General features: G+C 44.2%; 1 protein-coding gene across 1 annotated transcript in view; it reads left to right on the top strand.

Moving 5' to 3' along the window:
* The window catches only part of ECT2L (epithelial cell transforming 2 like), a 65,769-nt gene that overhangs the window by 45,769 nt on the left and 3,191 nt on the right, over positions 1 to 16,809 (top strand). The window contains exons 13-18 of the mRNA XM_037137688.2: positions 3,641 to 3,855; positions 4,794 to 4,941; positions 6,517 to 6,590; positions 6,683 to 6,839; positions 7,451 to 7,516; positions 8,898 to 8,986. Coding sequence (XP_036993583.2) covers positions 3,641 to 3,855; positions 4,794 to 4,941; positions 6,517 to 6,590; positions 6,683 to 6,839; positions 7,451 to 7,516; positions 8,898 to 8,986 — 749 coding nt within the window. The remainder of the gene's footprint in view (positions 1 to 3,640; positions 3,856 to 4,793; positions 4,942 to 6,516; positions 6,591 to 6,682; positions 6,840 to 7,450; positions 7,517 to 8,897; positions 8,987 to 16,809) is intronic.

Genomic DNA, 16,809 nt, shown 5'->3' with positions numbered 1-16,809 from the left:
GGAGTTGCACAGTAGGACTCCGGTCGGACGGACCCAGGCGCGGAATCCAGACGCGCGAATCCAGTCGCACGGGTTCCAAACCCAGGATTGGACCTAGTGAGCGACCGAGCAACCCACCGGGTGAGCGACTGCTGAGGAGACAGTGAGGAGGCGGTGCTGCGTGTTGACTGCGGTTGCCTATCTGTGGGCGAGCGGACAGGCGAGGGAGTGGGCAATTGGACCAGGGCCCGGCGGTCCCCGTGGCTTGCGGCAGTTGAGGGCGCCGCCATTTCCCCGCTCTGACCACGCCCCCACATACAGCGTCACAACCCAGCGACCTGGGAGTCCAAGGAGCCGCTTCTCACATTTAAAGGGCCAGAACAGACCAAAAATGTAGCAGGAAGACTTCAAAGCCCCAGAGATAAATCTAAGCGACGAAGAAATAGCAAAACTCTCAGACGCACAGTTTAAAACACTGGTCATCAGCTTCCTCACAGATCTGGTTGATTATAGCCACAAATTAGAGAAACATATGAAGGCTATACTAAGGGAAATTAATGGAATTCCACAGGAAACCCATAGAGATGAAAAGGAAACTGGGACTCAAATCAATGGAGTGGACCAGAAGAAAACAAATAATGGCCAAACAGAAAAGAGTCAAGGAGCAAGAATTCAAAGAAATGAGGAGAGGCTTAGGAACCTCCAGGACATCTTTAAACATTCCAACATCCGAATTATAGGGGTACCAGAAGGGGAAGAGGAACAGCCACGAGTGGAAAACTTATTTGAACAAATAATAAAGGAGAATTTCCCCAATCTGGCAAAGGAAATAGACTTCCAGGAAATCCAAGAAGCTCAGAGAGTACCAAAAAAGTTGGACTCAAGAAGAAACACACCAAGGCATATCATAATTACATTAGCCAAAGTTAAAATGAAGGAGAGAATCCTAGAAGCAGCAAGAGCTAAGGGGACAATCACCTACAAAGGAGTCCCCATCAGACTGTCAGCAGATTTCTCAAAAGAGACCTTACAGGCAAGAAGGGGCTGGAAAGAAATATTCCAAGTCATGAAATCTAAAGACCTACAACCAAGATTGCTCTATCCAGCAAAACTTTCATTTAGAATGGAAGGACAGATAAGGTGCTTCTCAGATAAGATCAAATTCAAGGAGTTCATCATCACCAATCCCTTATTATATGAAATGTTAAAGGGACTTATCTAAGAAAAAGAAGCTAAAGAAACATGAACAGTGAAAGAACAACAAGCTCACAGTTATTAACAACCACACCTAAAACGAAAGCAAACTAAAAGAACAGCTAGATCAGGAGTGGAAACATAGAAATGAAGACCTCAAGGAGGGTAAGCAACAGGGGAATGGGAGGAGGAGATGGGGGGAGAAGGTACAGAAAATAAGTAGCATAGACAGTAGATAGAAAATAGATGGGGGGGGCAAGAATAGCATGGGAAATATAGAACCTAAAGGACTTGAGACACATGGACATAAACTAAAGGGGGGGTAATGGTGGGGATGGGGGGGCAGGGTGGAGGGGAATGAAGGGGGGAATAGAACAACTGTAACAGCATAATCAATTTTAAAAAATAAATTTAAAATAAAAAATAAAAGGCCGACAAAGAGGGCAACGTTTGCCCTCAGGTTTAAAAAAAAAAAAATGCACAGAAAGGTTCACAGATTCCAACCAACCAACTGACTCACAGTGTGACTTCAGATGTTGAGCAGAACCGGTAGTACAACATTCAGGGCTCCTCTCTCCGGCTAGAGAGGGCGGCGCGTGGAGGAGGCTGCAGTGTAAGCGCAGGCTTGGGCCGGTCCCACGCTAATACCCAGCACCTGCGTGTATTCCACTCCCATTCATGTTTATGGTCATATTTCATTCTCAGGATCCTGTAAGGCAGCTACTAGTAGCCACATTTTTGTAGATGAACTAAAGTCAGAAGACTTAAATGACTTACTTCTCTAAGGCCAGATAACTGGGGGAAAGAAACTTGAATTCTGGCCTTGACCTCAGCCCAAGGCTGCTTGGCAGTGGATAGCACCCTGGGAAGCACACCTGTGGCAGGTGGTACAGACCACCCCCCCGAGTGGGCGTCAGTGGGCAGCACAACACCTCATCTGACTGTGGGCCATGACAACTGACAACGGTTTTAAGATGACAAAAAGTATGACAATGGACATCTTAAGTCAAAATCATTATACAGGGTCCAGCAGAAGGAAGGCCTGCTTCAGTGTGGTCGGTAGGGTAATAATGTGGGTGTGATCATTTAGTTTTAATTTGGACATTTCACCTAGAATGTCATACGGTGTGCTGGAGCGTGATGTTGTCATGTTACAGGATCACATACTTATGATTTTGTAATAAAAAGGTGTGTATTTGTGCCAGATCCTGTATATGTTGGATAGGTCCAATAAATTTAAAAATATGCAAATATACATAAAAATATAATATGGGCTGCAAGCTCAAGTGGGATGTAGAAGTATTTTAATGCATTAGATATATCTAAGTAGGTATTATATATAGACCACATGTTTGAAAGATAAGATTCACTAAGAACAGTGTGTTTATAGTATTCCAAGCAGAGAGTTTTCTAATTCTTCTCTTAAGTCACTTTTCCATTCGAATTTTAGTTCATAAACTGCTGGTTGACTTGTTTTGGGTGAAGATCACATGGCATTATGCTTTACTACCATCACTTTGTTTGGGCAGTTTGGGGCATGCTTCAGGCTGCAGGGAAAAGGGGAAATTTTGTTCTAAGAGTATTAATAATTCTAGGCTCTAATACAAGTCCAATAATTTTAGATGTTTACATAGTATAATTGTTTTCCATTGTAAAGGTGCTCATTTTAAAACCTTTGAAAAGTACAGATAAAAGAAAAAGAATTGCCCATTCCCATTGTGAAATCTAATTTCTCCAAATATAAACATGGCACACATTATGATAAGGTCTACGATTTCTTCATACCAGTTTATGATTTTCCCCCCTGCGTTAAATAATAAAAGAGGACTTGGAAGTTGAGAAAACAGGACAGTTGCCCACCTAGCTACCCGGGAGAGATGGGCCAGTTTCCAAGTTAGCCACGTTCTCCTGAATCATGAATGGAGAGCTTGGGCTTCCATATTTCATAACATGCCTGTGGAAGCAAATTGATAATGAGAGGGCCCACTTGGCCCTTCTGTCTGCAGGGTAATCAATAAAACACTCCTGGAAGAAGGAAAACAAGCAAGAGTGGGCAACCCAAGTCTTCCTCGCCCACCGTGAAGGCAGGCCTCTGTCTTCTCATCATTGTACAGTCATCGACTAGCACCTGACGCTGAGCACATGTTCAATGGACAAACAGATAAAAGCTGTCTCAGTCTGCCCTCTCAGCATCCAGAATTCAAGTTCCATCTCTACTATGGCATCATGCTGGCTTGATGTGAGGGGCTATGTGCCCCTGGTGGGGACATGCAACAGTCAGCAGGGTCCTCCGTAGTCCCTTATCAAGATTCCCTCCACCCCTTCATGTCACAGACCAGAAAGGGGCATCTCCAAGGGACTGCCTGATTGCTCACGGCTTCCTTTTCTCTGTCTCCTTTGACTTTCAGGCTCTTTGAAGCTGTAAGCCAGGAAGGACTCCTTATGCATTCTCAATGCTTTTCCACAGGAGAGAAAGCTGCAGATGGACTCAGCCGCAAAGCGAACTCGGGTGGCCGGGGAGCTCTTACAGAGCGAGAGAAGATACGTGCAGATGCTGGAAGTCGTGAGAGATGTGTATGTAAGACCACTGAAGGCAGCGCTGTCGTCAAACAGAGCAATTCTAAGCGCTGCAAACATCCAGATAATTTTCTCTGATATTCTGCAGATTTTAAGCCTCAACAGGTAATTCCTAAATTTGTATGTTCTGATCTCGTTTTGCAGTGGGAAGAACCCACACCGAACTGCACAGAGGCTCAGGCATCTCTGCCTCTCTTGGGGACCCTGAGCAGCACACAGAACAGAGTGTTCTTGCCACTGGGCTGCAGCCAGTAGTGATGACTTTTGGGGCGTTACTTCTGCTTCAAATCAAAGCAGTGGAACTAGCAGTGGAGTTCACTGCCAGCGGATTCTGTATTCAGTATATTGTTCGTGCAAGAGACAAGACAGTATGTTTAGTTGAGCTATGGGAAAGGAACCGGAGAATTTAATGGGACTAAGTCACTAGGACACTTTGCTTAGCGAACCCAAGGTCTACCTTAGTAACAGCAGGTGTCTTGAGTATGTGAGGTTACCACCTTGCCCTGGTGGTAAACTAAGACAAAACTAAGCTTGTGCTTCTGTGCCAGTAACGCTCTGAAGACTGGGAGGAAGTTTCTTACCCTCAGTGGGCCCCCACTGCTGCAGAATCAAGAGGTTGAACTAGCCTCTTCTAGCTTTCAAGGCCTGTGGTGGCTGAATGAGGGATAACCTTAGATCACAGGGAAATGGGCCCAGAGAAGATTATGGCCATTTCAGGTGAGTCGAACACTCTATTCTGAGAATGAAAGAAGCCTTCCCTGCCCAGCTGGCCGGCCCTGTGGGAATGGGAGATTCAGAGGCAGCCTGGGGAGGCTCTGACTCAAGGAGTGAGGTGGACAGGTGGGATTCCAGCATAGCCAACCTACTTCCTCACCTCCCCCTCCTCCTGCCCGGTACTGCTCTGTCTCAAGACAAAAGCATTTGACAAAACCTCAGCCACAAATGACTAGGCCGAAACAGCCTGGATGACCACTGATTTATTCGTTAAGGTTATTGGTTATCATGGATCAATCTTTCGCATGCACGCGTTTCTCACATTGCAGGCAGTTTCTAGATAACCTGAGAGACAGACTGCAGGACTGGGGCCCAGCTCGCCGCGTGGGAGAAATATTCATGAAGTTTGGAAGCCAGTTGAACACATATACCAATTTCTTCAACAATTACCCCGTTGTTCTGAAAACTATTGAGAAGGTAAATGATTGCGTTACCTCCAGGCATTTATTAGACCTGAGCTTGAAAGCAAGATTTGTGTGGCATCCAAAGGTCTCGGGCTAATAGGAAAGCCCCCACGCTTTGCTTCCAGCTCTACTCCTTCAGTTTACTGTGGACTCTGAGGACGGGGACCCTGACACTTAACTGTGTATCACTAGGGGCCAGCACAGTGCTTGACACAGCAGGGCCCAGACACTGGCTGTTGGACTGAAATCATCCTCACACAAACTGTCAGACGCCCATGGCTCAGTTACAGGAAAATGTTTAACAGGTAGAAGAAAGACTGTGAGCCCCAATGCCACTCTGCCACAAAGATCTGCGTGACCTTGACAAAGCTTGCTGTCTCATAAAGAATAGGAATTAGTACTTCATGTTTCTTGGGATAAGGATACTCTGTGAAATTTTACTGTGCGTGAGGAATTTCTTTGTCTTACATTCTGTGGAGAATTCATTGTGCCTTGTGCCATGTGTAGTCTGAGCAGGAATATTCGCTTCCCTCTGTGTCACTCACATACTGCTCTTGTTGGGATCTCTTCTGATGGCAGTAAGATCCTGCTACCTGGGGACACGGGGGCACACTTCTGCCAGGGTCCAGTGTGTCCACTTCAGCTGTGTCCCCCTGTCTGTACTGAGGTCTCTGGCCCATGCCTGACCTTGGACACCTCCCTTTATAGCACACCCTCCCCACCCAGAGAGTTTAACACTGCTGGATGATCTGATTATGGCTTGTGGGAAAACTGTGTGAACAAGGCAGTTTCGTCCAACTGACTGGCTGTGAGCTCAAGAATTGGAGTGAAATGTCCTGTATTATCAGAAACAAACCGGGGATGAAATTTTTATAGTCACAGATACCAATGGTGTTTGTTTCACTAGCATAGAGGGTGCATACAGGTACTTAATACTTGTTAGCTATTAATATTATTGAAATCAATAAATATTTGATTTCTGGAAATTAGAATTACTGGCATCTTTTAGGCATGTACCCCATGGAGAAAAATGGGGTACTTTAAAGGTGATGAGTGAGTACATTTTAAAACAGATGTTAAATAGAGCGGAGCACTTTTAGAACATCGCACATGACTGGCAGCAGTATCATAGGGGAACACCATCAATAGTCCTTTACTACAAGGAAATAACACTTACTGTGTGACAGCCATTTACTGGACAGGATTTATTTTTCCTTCACCCTAACAAGAGTTAGGGTTGACATCTAGGAGGAAGCCAAGGCTCTGGGAAGTGGAGTAACTTAACAAGGTCCCAAAGAATTAGGGAGAGTCAGACTAGAACCCTAATTCCTCTCCAGGCGCCCTGGTTACCAAGCCTGTTTTTGTTTGTCTACCCTGTTTCAGGACAGTGGATAGGGTTGGGTCTGAGGCATAAATAAATCACTCTGCTTGGTGCATTAGTGTTAGTAAGCACTAGAAATACTTTGACTAGATGCAGACGTTGGCCTCTTGTTTTGAGTGAATCCTTGATCTTGTCTGCCTGGGGGAACAGAAGGCTTTACAGCGGACATGCAGAGCTAAGTTTTGACAACATATTGCTCACCTTTAGTGCAGAGAAGCGAGACCAGCATTCCGAGCTTTCCTGAAGAGGCACGATAAGACTATCGCTACCAACATGCTGAGGTGAGTTCTGAGGGCGAGCGTGGCGGAGGCACCCTGGGGACGGGGCATTCTTTGACCTTCAGAAAGAAGGTTCCCTTCTCTATGCCTCACAGCCTGCCGGAGCTGCTCTTGTACCCATCCCGAAGATTTGAAGAATATATTCATCTTCTCTATGCTTTGAGGCTTCACACTCCTGCAGAGCATGTGGACCGTGGGGACTTGACCACTGCAATCGACCGAATCAAAACATATAAAGGTTACATAGATCAGGTTGGTTGCTGACAAGAGTCTGTGTCCTTTGAAAATGTTGCAATGCTTTTCTGGCACTCTAACTCACAGATCCAGAAATGCCTGTTCTTCCTGCGGCAGTCTTCACATTCTTTTGTCTTTTCAGTGTGAAATCCTTGTATTCAGAGACTTGGAGCACTAAAGGTATCTGTTTTAAGCCAAGCAACATGTTTTTGGATAACTATACATGTTCAATAAAATCTTTATCAATGTGAAGGTTTAAAGAAATAGGTATCTGGATTGAATTTTCTAGAGGACTAACAGTAAAAAAGGAAGATCCTTTGTGCCTGAAACAACTTCTTCATGTATTAGATTTGCTGCCTGGGCAACTCAGCATTGCAGAGCACAGTACTCTCACTCTGAAAATATCCCTCTGATATGCATTCTTCACGGGCTTCCAGGCTGAATGTTAACTGATAACACATTATGCCCGGAAGATGCATTTTGAATACAGTCTTGTCATTTGCCTCTTCATTTAAAAACACTGGGTACATCAAACCAGATTCTTATAAATGCCACGAAATATTTAAAATCTATTTTTATGTATACAAATCTCACAGTTTTATGTTGCCTAAAATTACTTTGTTTTCTAGATGAAGCAAAATATCAACAGGAAAGATCAACTGTCAGACATACAGAAAAGCATCTGGGGGTGCCCTGTACGTATTCCGATGTACTTTCTACATATCACACTCATGAATAAACTCTCATATCTTTGGCAAAAGGAGACATCCAGATGTCAAACCAGCTAACATCTGGTGAATGCCTGTGGTGTGTGTGTCTGCCGCTGCCGAGCTCTCACGCCTCACATCCTTCTTACCTGCAAGGATGCCACAGGAGAAGCAGCACAAGTGGGCTTGACCCTGTCCCTTCACTTTTCTGCAGTCTTAGCTCCTTGCTCGGTACTAGTGTGGTCAGGAACCCCCAACCCAGAGGAAAGGGGCCATGGCTTCTATTGTTTTATCTATCCCTGTGCATAGTACCTGGTGTAGGGCTTTGCACACCAAGGAGACCTGAAAAAAATCTCACAGGTCTTCTGCTGGCTGTTGCCTATGGAATATCATCTGGTCCCACTCCACCTTCTCTCTCACCTCCTTGCCCACCACTTTATGAGCAAACCACACAAGTCGACTCACAGTTCTCCAGTTGTGTTGGCCTCTCCTTGTACATTTATGCTTCGTCCATGCACTTCCTTCTCAAAAATTACCTCCCTTTCTTACTCTGCTGGGTCAGCTCCTACCCTCCTGTACACATCCGGCTCGACCATCGTCTTCCTTGTGGTTTCTCGCACGTCGCCAGCTGTGGATCTCCTTTCCCTCGGTGTCCTGCAGCACCCTGGGCCTCTGTCACATTTTATTACAACCTTCTATTCACACGACTGGGAACTCTATCGGGTGTGAGCTGTGGCTGACTTGACTTCCAGGGTTTGACCTATAATAGGAGCTCGGGATAGGAATTCTAAGGAACGAAAGTACCAGCTGCTTGGAGATGTTATTTTTATTCGGTTACACTGGGGAAGCAAGATGGAGTTGTTCTGTCATAATTTAGATCTGCATGTTTTGGTAGGGAAGGTGGAATTCACTGGATTACAAAAAGCCCCAGATTGCGGAATGGACAGAGTCCACAGAACTTAGTTCCAGGTCGCTGCTCACACCAGGTGGTCATGCACGTGGCTCTAGGGGTGCAGGGCCCTGACTCTCAATTTGCAACAATTCGTTCCCTTCCTTTTCTTGATACGTTGCTTCTCATTCAGCCCACCCCCACTTTATTTTTGATGCCATGAAACATTTACAAGTAAAAAATTTTCAGTAGTTAAAAAATTAGACAACACCCTAAAATATAGTTTTCATGGTCAATTCTGTGGTCTTTCTAAAGAAAGCCTGTTTTATAAACAATAAAAAACATTCCCTTTTTCATAACTGAACTGAGTTCTACTCAACACTCACAAATTCCGGGATACAAAATGGCTCTGCAGTAGTAACGGGGCCTTTTATTTTCTAAAAATTATCTATGTTTCTCATTTTGTTTTTTATTTCCTAGCCTCTGTCAGAAGCACACAGATATCTGATTAGGGTCCAAGATGTAGCCCAACTTCACAGCTGTGAGGAGGAAACAAGCTTCTTTTTAAGGTAAACACCTACATACCCTGTGTTTGGGGCCATGTCTTAGTCATCCTGTGCCTGGCACCCAGCTCATCATCTGACACAGTATAAGTTTACAACGATCTGTTTGTTGAACTGAAAATTTATACACACACCCTCCTTTGAGATAAGGTAAGATGCCTTATCGCCTTACTTGAATTCCAGGCAGCTACTGGGCAAAACAGGAGAAAATAAATAGTCTCTGCTGACCACAAACTATAGAGAAACGGATGTTCTAAAGATGAGTCACTCTCCTACTGAGAGGCGACCCGAGCATTGTGGGACATCACATGAAGCATCTGCTCAGCGTAAGAAAGAGAGCCCCAGGTCATTACCCTCAGGTCACTGTGCTCCGTGTTTAAAACATGGTGGTCTCACCATGGGACCACTGTTATATTGGGGTCTCGCTACGTCTAGTTTGCACAGTGCTCACAGTAATGTAAGTACAAAAGATGGGAGAGCATCAGTTTCCATAAACCGGCACCCACTTTTCTCCTGTAGAACAAAGATGGGCACTGTTTCTGTAAAGGGTCAGATAGTAAACATTTTAGGGCTTACCGACCAAATAATTTCTATGGCAACTACCAAACTTTGTCATTGAAGCACAAAAGCAGCTATATAACTCATATAATAACAAATATAATCTTAATGAACAATATAAGACATAAATGAATGAGTGTAACTACAATCCAGTAAAACTTTGTTTACAAAAATGAGCGATGGGGCCAGTCTGCTAATCTCTCTGCTTCCAGAGGTTGTTTGCCAAACTGTGTTCTCACTCAGTATTAATGGCAAAGACAATGACTCAGGAGCAACCCAGTGGAGAGGAATGAACTTCTTTCATTCATCCAACTCCAATAAGAGAAATAGAAATTGGCTTACCAGTTCCTTCAATGACTATTTCAGTAAATGTTTCTCAAAGACACAGGACAGAGTTGAGGGGTCGTTAGAAGAAATCAGTTCTCTCACCAAATACCCGCGTAGAGTGAGTCTTAAATCAAATCCCACAATGTGCCACTTTCTTACCGTCAGTTTTTGTTATGTTTTGATTTTGTCAATTTTGGTCAGCAGCAATAGAAAGAGATACAATGATGGAAGGGAACCAGATGCCCAGCCAGCGATTCCAAACACCCTGGGATGGTAGGAACGTGCTAGGGATTGCTCCACTTCCTGACTATTAGAATTTATTTCACCTTCATAGAATATATTTAACCTTGAACACTCTTCCTCTTTTTAAGTAATTTTGAATTTCTGACTTATAGAATTTTCCTTTTTCCTGAAGAAGTTCCTTTGACACTTCTTGCTAGGCAGGTCAACTAGCAATGAAGTCCCTCAATTTTTGTTTGTATGAGAAAGTCTTTTTTTTTTTTTTTAATTGTTGATCAGTTACAGTTGCCCCAGTTGCTCCCATTGTTCTCCCCTGCTCCGACGCCCTCCCTCCCTCAGTCAGTCCCCACCCTGTTGTCTATCCATGTTGGGTCCTTTACACATGTTCCTGAGAAAGTCTTTTGGAGGATAATTTTGCTGGGCACAGAATTCTAGGTTGATGGGCTTTTTCTTACAACACTTATTTCCCTCCAGTGTCTCTTTTTTCCCCCTTTCTCTCCCAGTACCTCCCTGGTCCCACCCCCACCCCCAGCTTCTTACTTGTATGGTTTCTTAAGAGGAGTCCAATGCAGTTCTTATCCTTGTTCCTCTATAATTAGGGCATTTTTTAAATTCTCTAGGTTCTTTCAAGATTCTACCCCTGTCTCTGACCAGTATGGTTCAGTGGGTTGGTCACGTCCTGCAAAGCAGAATGTCACCAGTTCAATATCTGGTCAGGGCGTGTGCCTGGGTTGCAGGTTCTATTCCCAGCCAGGGTTTGTATGAAAGGCAACCGATTGTTTCTCACATTGATGTTTCTCTCCCTCTCTTTATCCCTCCCTTCCCATCTCTCTACAAATATTTAAAAATCTTTTAAAAAAGACTTTGTCTTTGATATTTCGGAGTCTGAATGTGAAAGGCCTCAGTGCATAGATTAAGGTATTCATCTTACCTGACACTCTCTTTTCTAGGCTTCCTGCACTTGTGATTTGGTGTCTGTCAATGATTTTGGAAAATTACCAGCTATTATTACTTCAAATATTCCTTTGATTCCTCTTTTTTCTGAACCTGATATTCCTATTAGACATAAGTTACATCTTTTGCAGTTGTCCCCTATTTCTTGGGCAATGTTGTTTTTCTTTTCCAGTCTTCTTTTTCTCTTTGTTTTCTAGTTTGGCAAGTTTCTATTGATAAATGTTTCTTTCCTTGGCTGTGTCCAGCCTGCTGATAAGCCAATCAAAGGGCATTATTCATCTATTGTTTCTGATTTCTAAAATGTCTTAATGCTTTTATTTCTATTTCTATTACCCATGTGTTCCTGCATGTTGTCCAGTTCTCTAATATTTAGAGTCCTTATCATCATGCTGAAATCCCCAAATCTCTGTCATATCTGAGTCTGGCTTTGGGGCTTGCCTTCCTGGTCTCATCAGAGTGTTTCTTTGGCTCTTAGCCTGCCTTGCAATTCTTTGTTGAACGCCAGACACGGGGTATTGGGGAAGGAAACTGAGGTAAACAGGAGTGTGGTGTAAGGTTTTATGTTTCCTCGGCTGCGTGTGAGAGCCTGTGTTCTCTTTGTTGTAGCTATGGTGTTAGAGGATCCGGTTTTCTCTGTTGTCCTTGGTTTTGTCTTCCCTGTTGTCATAGGGCTTTCTAAAGATCCTTTAAAGGGAGTCTGAGCCTTGCTGTTCTTTCCGCTGTAACCCTGTGTCATTCTAAAGCATCCTATTGAAGTGGTGGTAGAATACCAGGGGGGGAGGAAGAGTTCTATAGTCCTGTGATTTGGTCTCAGATATCAGTGAGCCTGTGCCCCTGAGCCATGACCTTCACAAAAGCTGCTCAGGGTTTTTTTTTTTGTTTTTGTCTTTTTTTGCCTCTAAGGTAAGACAGAAAAGCTAGAGGGAGCTGGAGTTGGGTATTTCCCTTCCCCCACTTTGTCTAGGTTCCGTAAAAGTTTCCCTTGAGGGCAGGACTTTGTTAAGAATAGCACATTCTAAGCATGTTTCAGAATTGTTTCTTTCCTCCTCCCCACTGGGAGATTTTTCTCAGATCTTCACAGAAGGAACCTGGTGGGGATTCTGGAGGTGAAAGTGATGCAAGGGGGTAGGGGATCTCCCCAAAGCAAAGCCTGCAGAAGTCTTTAATCTTTGAATCAGTTTGGCGTCTCTAATGATTAGTCCATTCCCTTTAAATATCCTGAGGCAGTGCTGGCTCCCGCGTGCAGCTTCTGCTTCCAGTAAGCCGTGCTTCTCCGTGTGCACCCGCCTCTCCAGCTTTTAGGGTAGTGGTTTGTCTTGTGACCACAACTCTCGGAGGGATCTAAGGAGACTTGTTAATTGAGTTTTTTCATTTCTTTTTTTTGTTGTGAGGATGGAAGTGATGACTCCCAAGCTCTGTACATGTGCAACCAGAAGCCAGAAGTCTCAATTAGAATTTAGATGTGTCTTTAGTGTTTCAACAACAGAGTACATTTGACAATTTGAGGATAGTGAGAAAATACTAAGTATTTCGCACTATGAGGTACACTTATATTGAAATAGACAATACATCAGCAATTTGCCAAGCAATACAATGTTTGTTTGTTTTTTAAACTTACTGCGATGATATTCTTTCTCTCTCTCTCTCTCTTTCCTTATCTTTAGAGGGGAAGGGAAGGAGAGAGGGAGAGAAATATCAATATACGGTTGCCTCTCATGCGTCCCCTGCTGGGAAATGGCCTGCAGGGAACCAGCCTGCAACCCAGGCATGTGCCCTGACTGGGAATCGAACCTCGATTGTCTGGTTCACAGGCCCGCACTCAATCCACTGAGCTACACCAGCCAGAGCTTGCCAAGCAATAAATGTTAATGTAATTTTGCATTAACATTTGAAATCAAGTAAATGCAAGTTTTATGCTCCAAAACTTATCACAGAATATGTAGCCTGCAACCTTGTTTTCTGTGATTTTAGGAAATCACAGAAAAGCCCAGAAATGGCATTCCCATGGTTCCCATCAGGGATGTCTACCTACAGGAAACCCTGCTTACGTGTATGTGTAACCCCACCCACCCACACGAGTACAAGGCTTCACAGTTTCCCATGTATTTTAACTCCTCTCATTCGATATCATCTTTAGTCACTTGGTGAGGAAGGCAGGACTGCAGCCGTGTGTATGGATGGGAAATCGGTACTTACGGAAGTTGTCTGAGGTCACGGAACTAACTAGTTGCTGGCCTAGAATTCCAAACCGGGTCTCAGCGCTCTGACTGCTGGTTAGAAGAGCAGGCGGAACGCTGAACTGAGTCTTCCTCCTCAGAAACTCCTTAACACGGCAGCAGTTGCTAGACAAGTAAGTTACTAATCAACTAGATCTGCCATAGACGCAGCGAATAATATTTGCATTATAAAGTTTAAAAAAGTGGATAGAGATCAAGTCCATCATTTTAGAGCTAGGAAATTTGGAGGTATTTGTCTATCTACAGATACAGGCCCAACTTTTTGGTATATTCTTTTGGAATACAGTATGCACCTTGGAACTGTTACCATTTTTTCAGGAACGCTGATTTTCATTTATGTGACTTTAAGCTTGTTGATTTTCAGCATGCCTTTGCCCCTTTCAGTGGGGTCTCCCCAAAGTTACAAAAGTGAGGCCCTCAAGAGCTGGTGACTGGAGCCTTGAATCATCAAAGAGAGCCATCCACGTCTCAGACCCAGAGTTTTCTTGAGGAAAAACCCTGCTACAAGGCCAAAAATGCAGCCACCTTTCCTTTCGGCTCTGTCCAAAGGAAACTGCAGTCACTACCAGTGCAACTGCGCATGGAAAAGGAAAACCTCAACTTTTCAGGGACACTTAACTCTGCCCGAGTTGACTCTTTTCCTGGGGACCCCAAAAGCCACTGATTCTCCTGTCAGAGTGTGAATGATGGGGGCCATCGTTCAGGCTTAGGTAGCTTACAGAACCAATTGGCTGCCGATGTCTGTTCATGCCAAAGGTTACGTTCTGAAAATCCCCCTATAAAGTTTTATACATATTTATATATTTATATTACCCTCTGCCTTTCTCACGTCCTTTCTCCTTCATCCCTGGTTCTGTCTGATCCATTATTGTCCGAATAACTCTCGACTTGATCAGAGCATTATTCCTTGCAAAGTACCAGTGTGTGTGCAGCATCCCACTCCTTCGCTCCTGAGTCGCAACCAGAGCTGGGAAGGGGACGTGCAAACAAGTTGACTAGTGACTGGATGACTGTTTCTGCCTCTCCACACACCTAACGTGACCTGCACTTCCTAACACTGCAAAGAGTGGACCCTGAAGTGCAGCACTCCCTGATCCAGTCCTTTGCCCAGCTTACAGGTGGGGCTGTAACTAATAAGTGCTTACTCAGTGTGGTCTGCGTATCAGCTTACCCAGCGAACTGTTAGAAATACAGTCTCAAGCTACCCTTGCACTATCAAATCAGAATTTGCATTTTAACAAAATCTCCAAGTAATTCAGATGCACATTAAAGTTTGCATTATGTACAAGTCAGAGACACTGTCATATGAAGTAGACTTTAAATACAGAATACAGAGGACTTCCGCCAAGATGGAGGCGTAGGTGGAAGCACTGCGCCTTCTCGCACAACCAAGTTTAAAAACAACAAAGTTTTAGTAACAAAAATGCAGCCAAAACACAGAAAATTGAACTACACAGAAGTCTGACAACAATGAACCCTTCAGCCAAACCGGTAAGAGGGGCAGAGCCTGCAGCAGAGCAGGGTCGGGCAGGAAAGATCCACCAGACGACCCAGGGTGTGCTACCCAGGTGCGCTAGCAGCCGTCAGCAGATCCCAGGTGTGGATAAGCTGGTGGATCCACTGAGGGTGGAAGGCAGTGGACCCGCTGAGGGCTGATTGTGGTCACACATTCGCACGCAGATAAACTGGTGAAGGAGCTAGCAGTGAGACGGACCACGCAGGCCCCAGTGGCAGGAAGCGGCAGAGGGAACTGCTATTGTCCCTCTCTGACCCACCCCCACATACAGTGTCACACACCAGAGTCCTGGGTGGCTCCATCCTGGTGAACAACTAAGGCTCCTCTTCTCATACGTAACAGGCACAAACAGATCAAAACATGCTCAAGAACAACTCACAGCCCCAGAGCCAATAAATCTACGCGATGAAGAAATAGCCAAACTTTCAGATGCACAGTTCAAAACACTGGTAATCAGGATGCTCACAGAACTGGTTGATTTTAGTCACAAATTAGAGGAACATATGAAGGCTAAACTAATTGAAATGAAGGGAAATGCACAGGAAACCAATAGTAATAGAAAGGAAACTGGGACTCAAATCAAAGGAGTGGACCAGAAGGAGGAAAAAAAATGACCAAACAGAAAAGGATGTAGAAACAAGAATTCAAAAAAATGAGGAGAGGCTTAGGAACCTCCAGGACATCTTTAAACGTTCCAACATCCGAATTATAGGGGTACCAGAAGGGGAAGAGGAACAGCCACGAATGGAAAACTTATTTGAACAAATAATAAAGGAGAACTTCCCTAATCTGGCAAAGGAAATAGACTTCCAGGAAATCCAGGAAGCTCAGAGAGTCCCCAAGAAGTTGGACCCAAGAAGGAACACACCAAGACACATCATAATTACATTAGCCAAGATTAAAATGAAGGAGAGAATCCTAGAAGCAGCAAGACATAAGGGGACAGTCACCTACAAAGGAGTTCCCATCAGACTGTCAGCTGATTTCTCAAAAGAGACCTTACAGTTGAGAAGGGGCTGGAAAGAAGAATTCCAAGACATGAAATCCAAAGACCTACAGCCAAGATTGCTCTATCCAGCAAAGCTTTCATTTAGAATGGAAGGACAGATAAAGTGCTTCTCAGATAAGATCAAATTCAAGGAGTTCATCATCACCAAGCCTTTATTATATGAAATGTTAAAGGAACTTATCTAAGCAAAAGAAGATAAAAAAGATGAACAGTGAAAGGACAGCAAACTCACAGTTATTAACAACCACACCTAAAACAAAAGCAAACTAAGAAGACAGCTAGATCAGGAGCAGAACCACAGAAATGAAGATCACATGGAGGGGTAGCAACAGGGGAGTGGGAGAAGGAGAAGGGGGGAGAAGGTACAGAAAATAAGTAGCATAGATGGTAGGTAGAAAATAGATGGGGGGGGGCAAGAATAGTATGGGAAATATAGAATCTAAAGAACTTGAGACATGTGGTCATAAACTAAAAGGGGGGAAATGGTGGGGGAGGAGGTGTGCAGGATAGAGGGGAATGAAGGTGGGAAATAGAACTGAAATGGCATAATTAATGAAATATATTTAAAAAAAAATAAGTACAGAATAGAGCACCTTTGATAGAGAACAATCTGGAAGTCTTTGATAAAAACACATAAACCCTTTCACCAATCAATAGTACCCTTGGAAATCCCGTGACAGCAATTAGAGCACATGTAAAGAATTAGTTTATATGTAAGGACCAGTTTATTCCAGCACTGCTCAAAGTGGCAATAAAGAACAAAGAGAGGAAGGCAGGAATGAGACCCAAACCTGTAAACAAAGCACAGGTCTATCAAAAGGGGACTGCCTGCCCCAGCCCGTGGCAGTTGGCTGCTGCATGATCCTGTACACCAAACAGGTTGCAGGTCTGATCTCTGGTCGGGGCCATGTACCTAGGTTGTGGGTTCAATACCTGCTTGGGGTGTGTGTGGGAGGCAACTTACTGATGTTTCTCTCTCTCCCTCCCT

This window comes from Artibeus jamaicensis, unplaced genomic scaffold, assembly GCF_021234435.1.
Source record: "Artibeus jamaicensis isolate MK-2021 breed Jamaican fruit bat unplaced genomic scaffold, CSHL_Jam_final contig_387, whole genome shotgun sequence".
NCBI classification, from domain to species: domain Eukaryota; kingdom Metazoa; phylum Chordata; class Mammalia; order Chiroptera; family Phyllostomidae; genus Artibeus; species Artibeus jamaicensis.
This window is presented reverse-complemented; position numbering and strand designations above follow the sequence as displayed.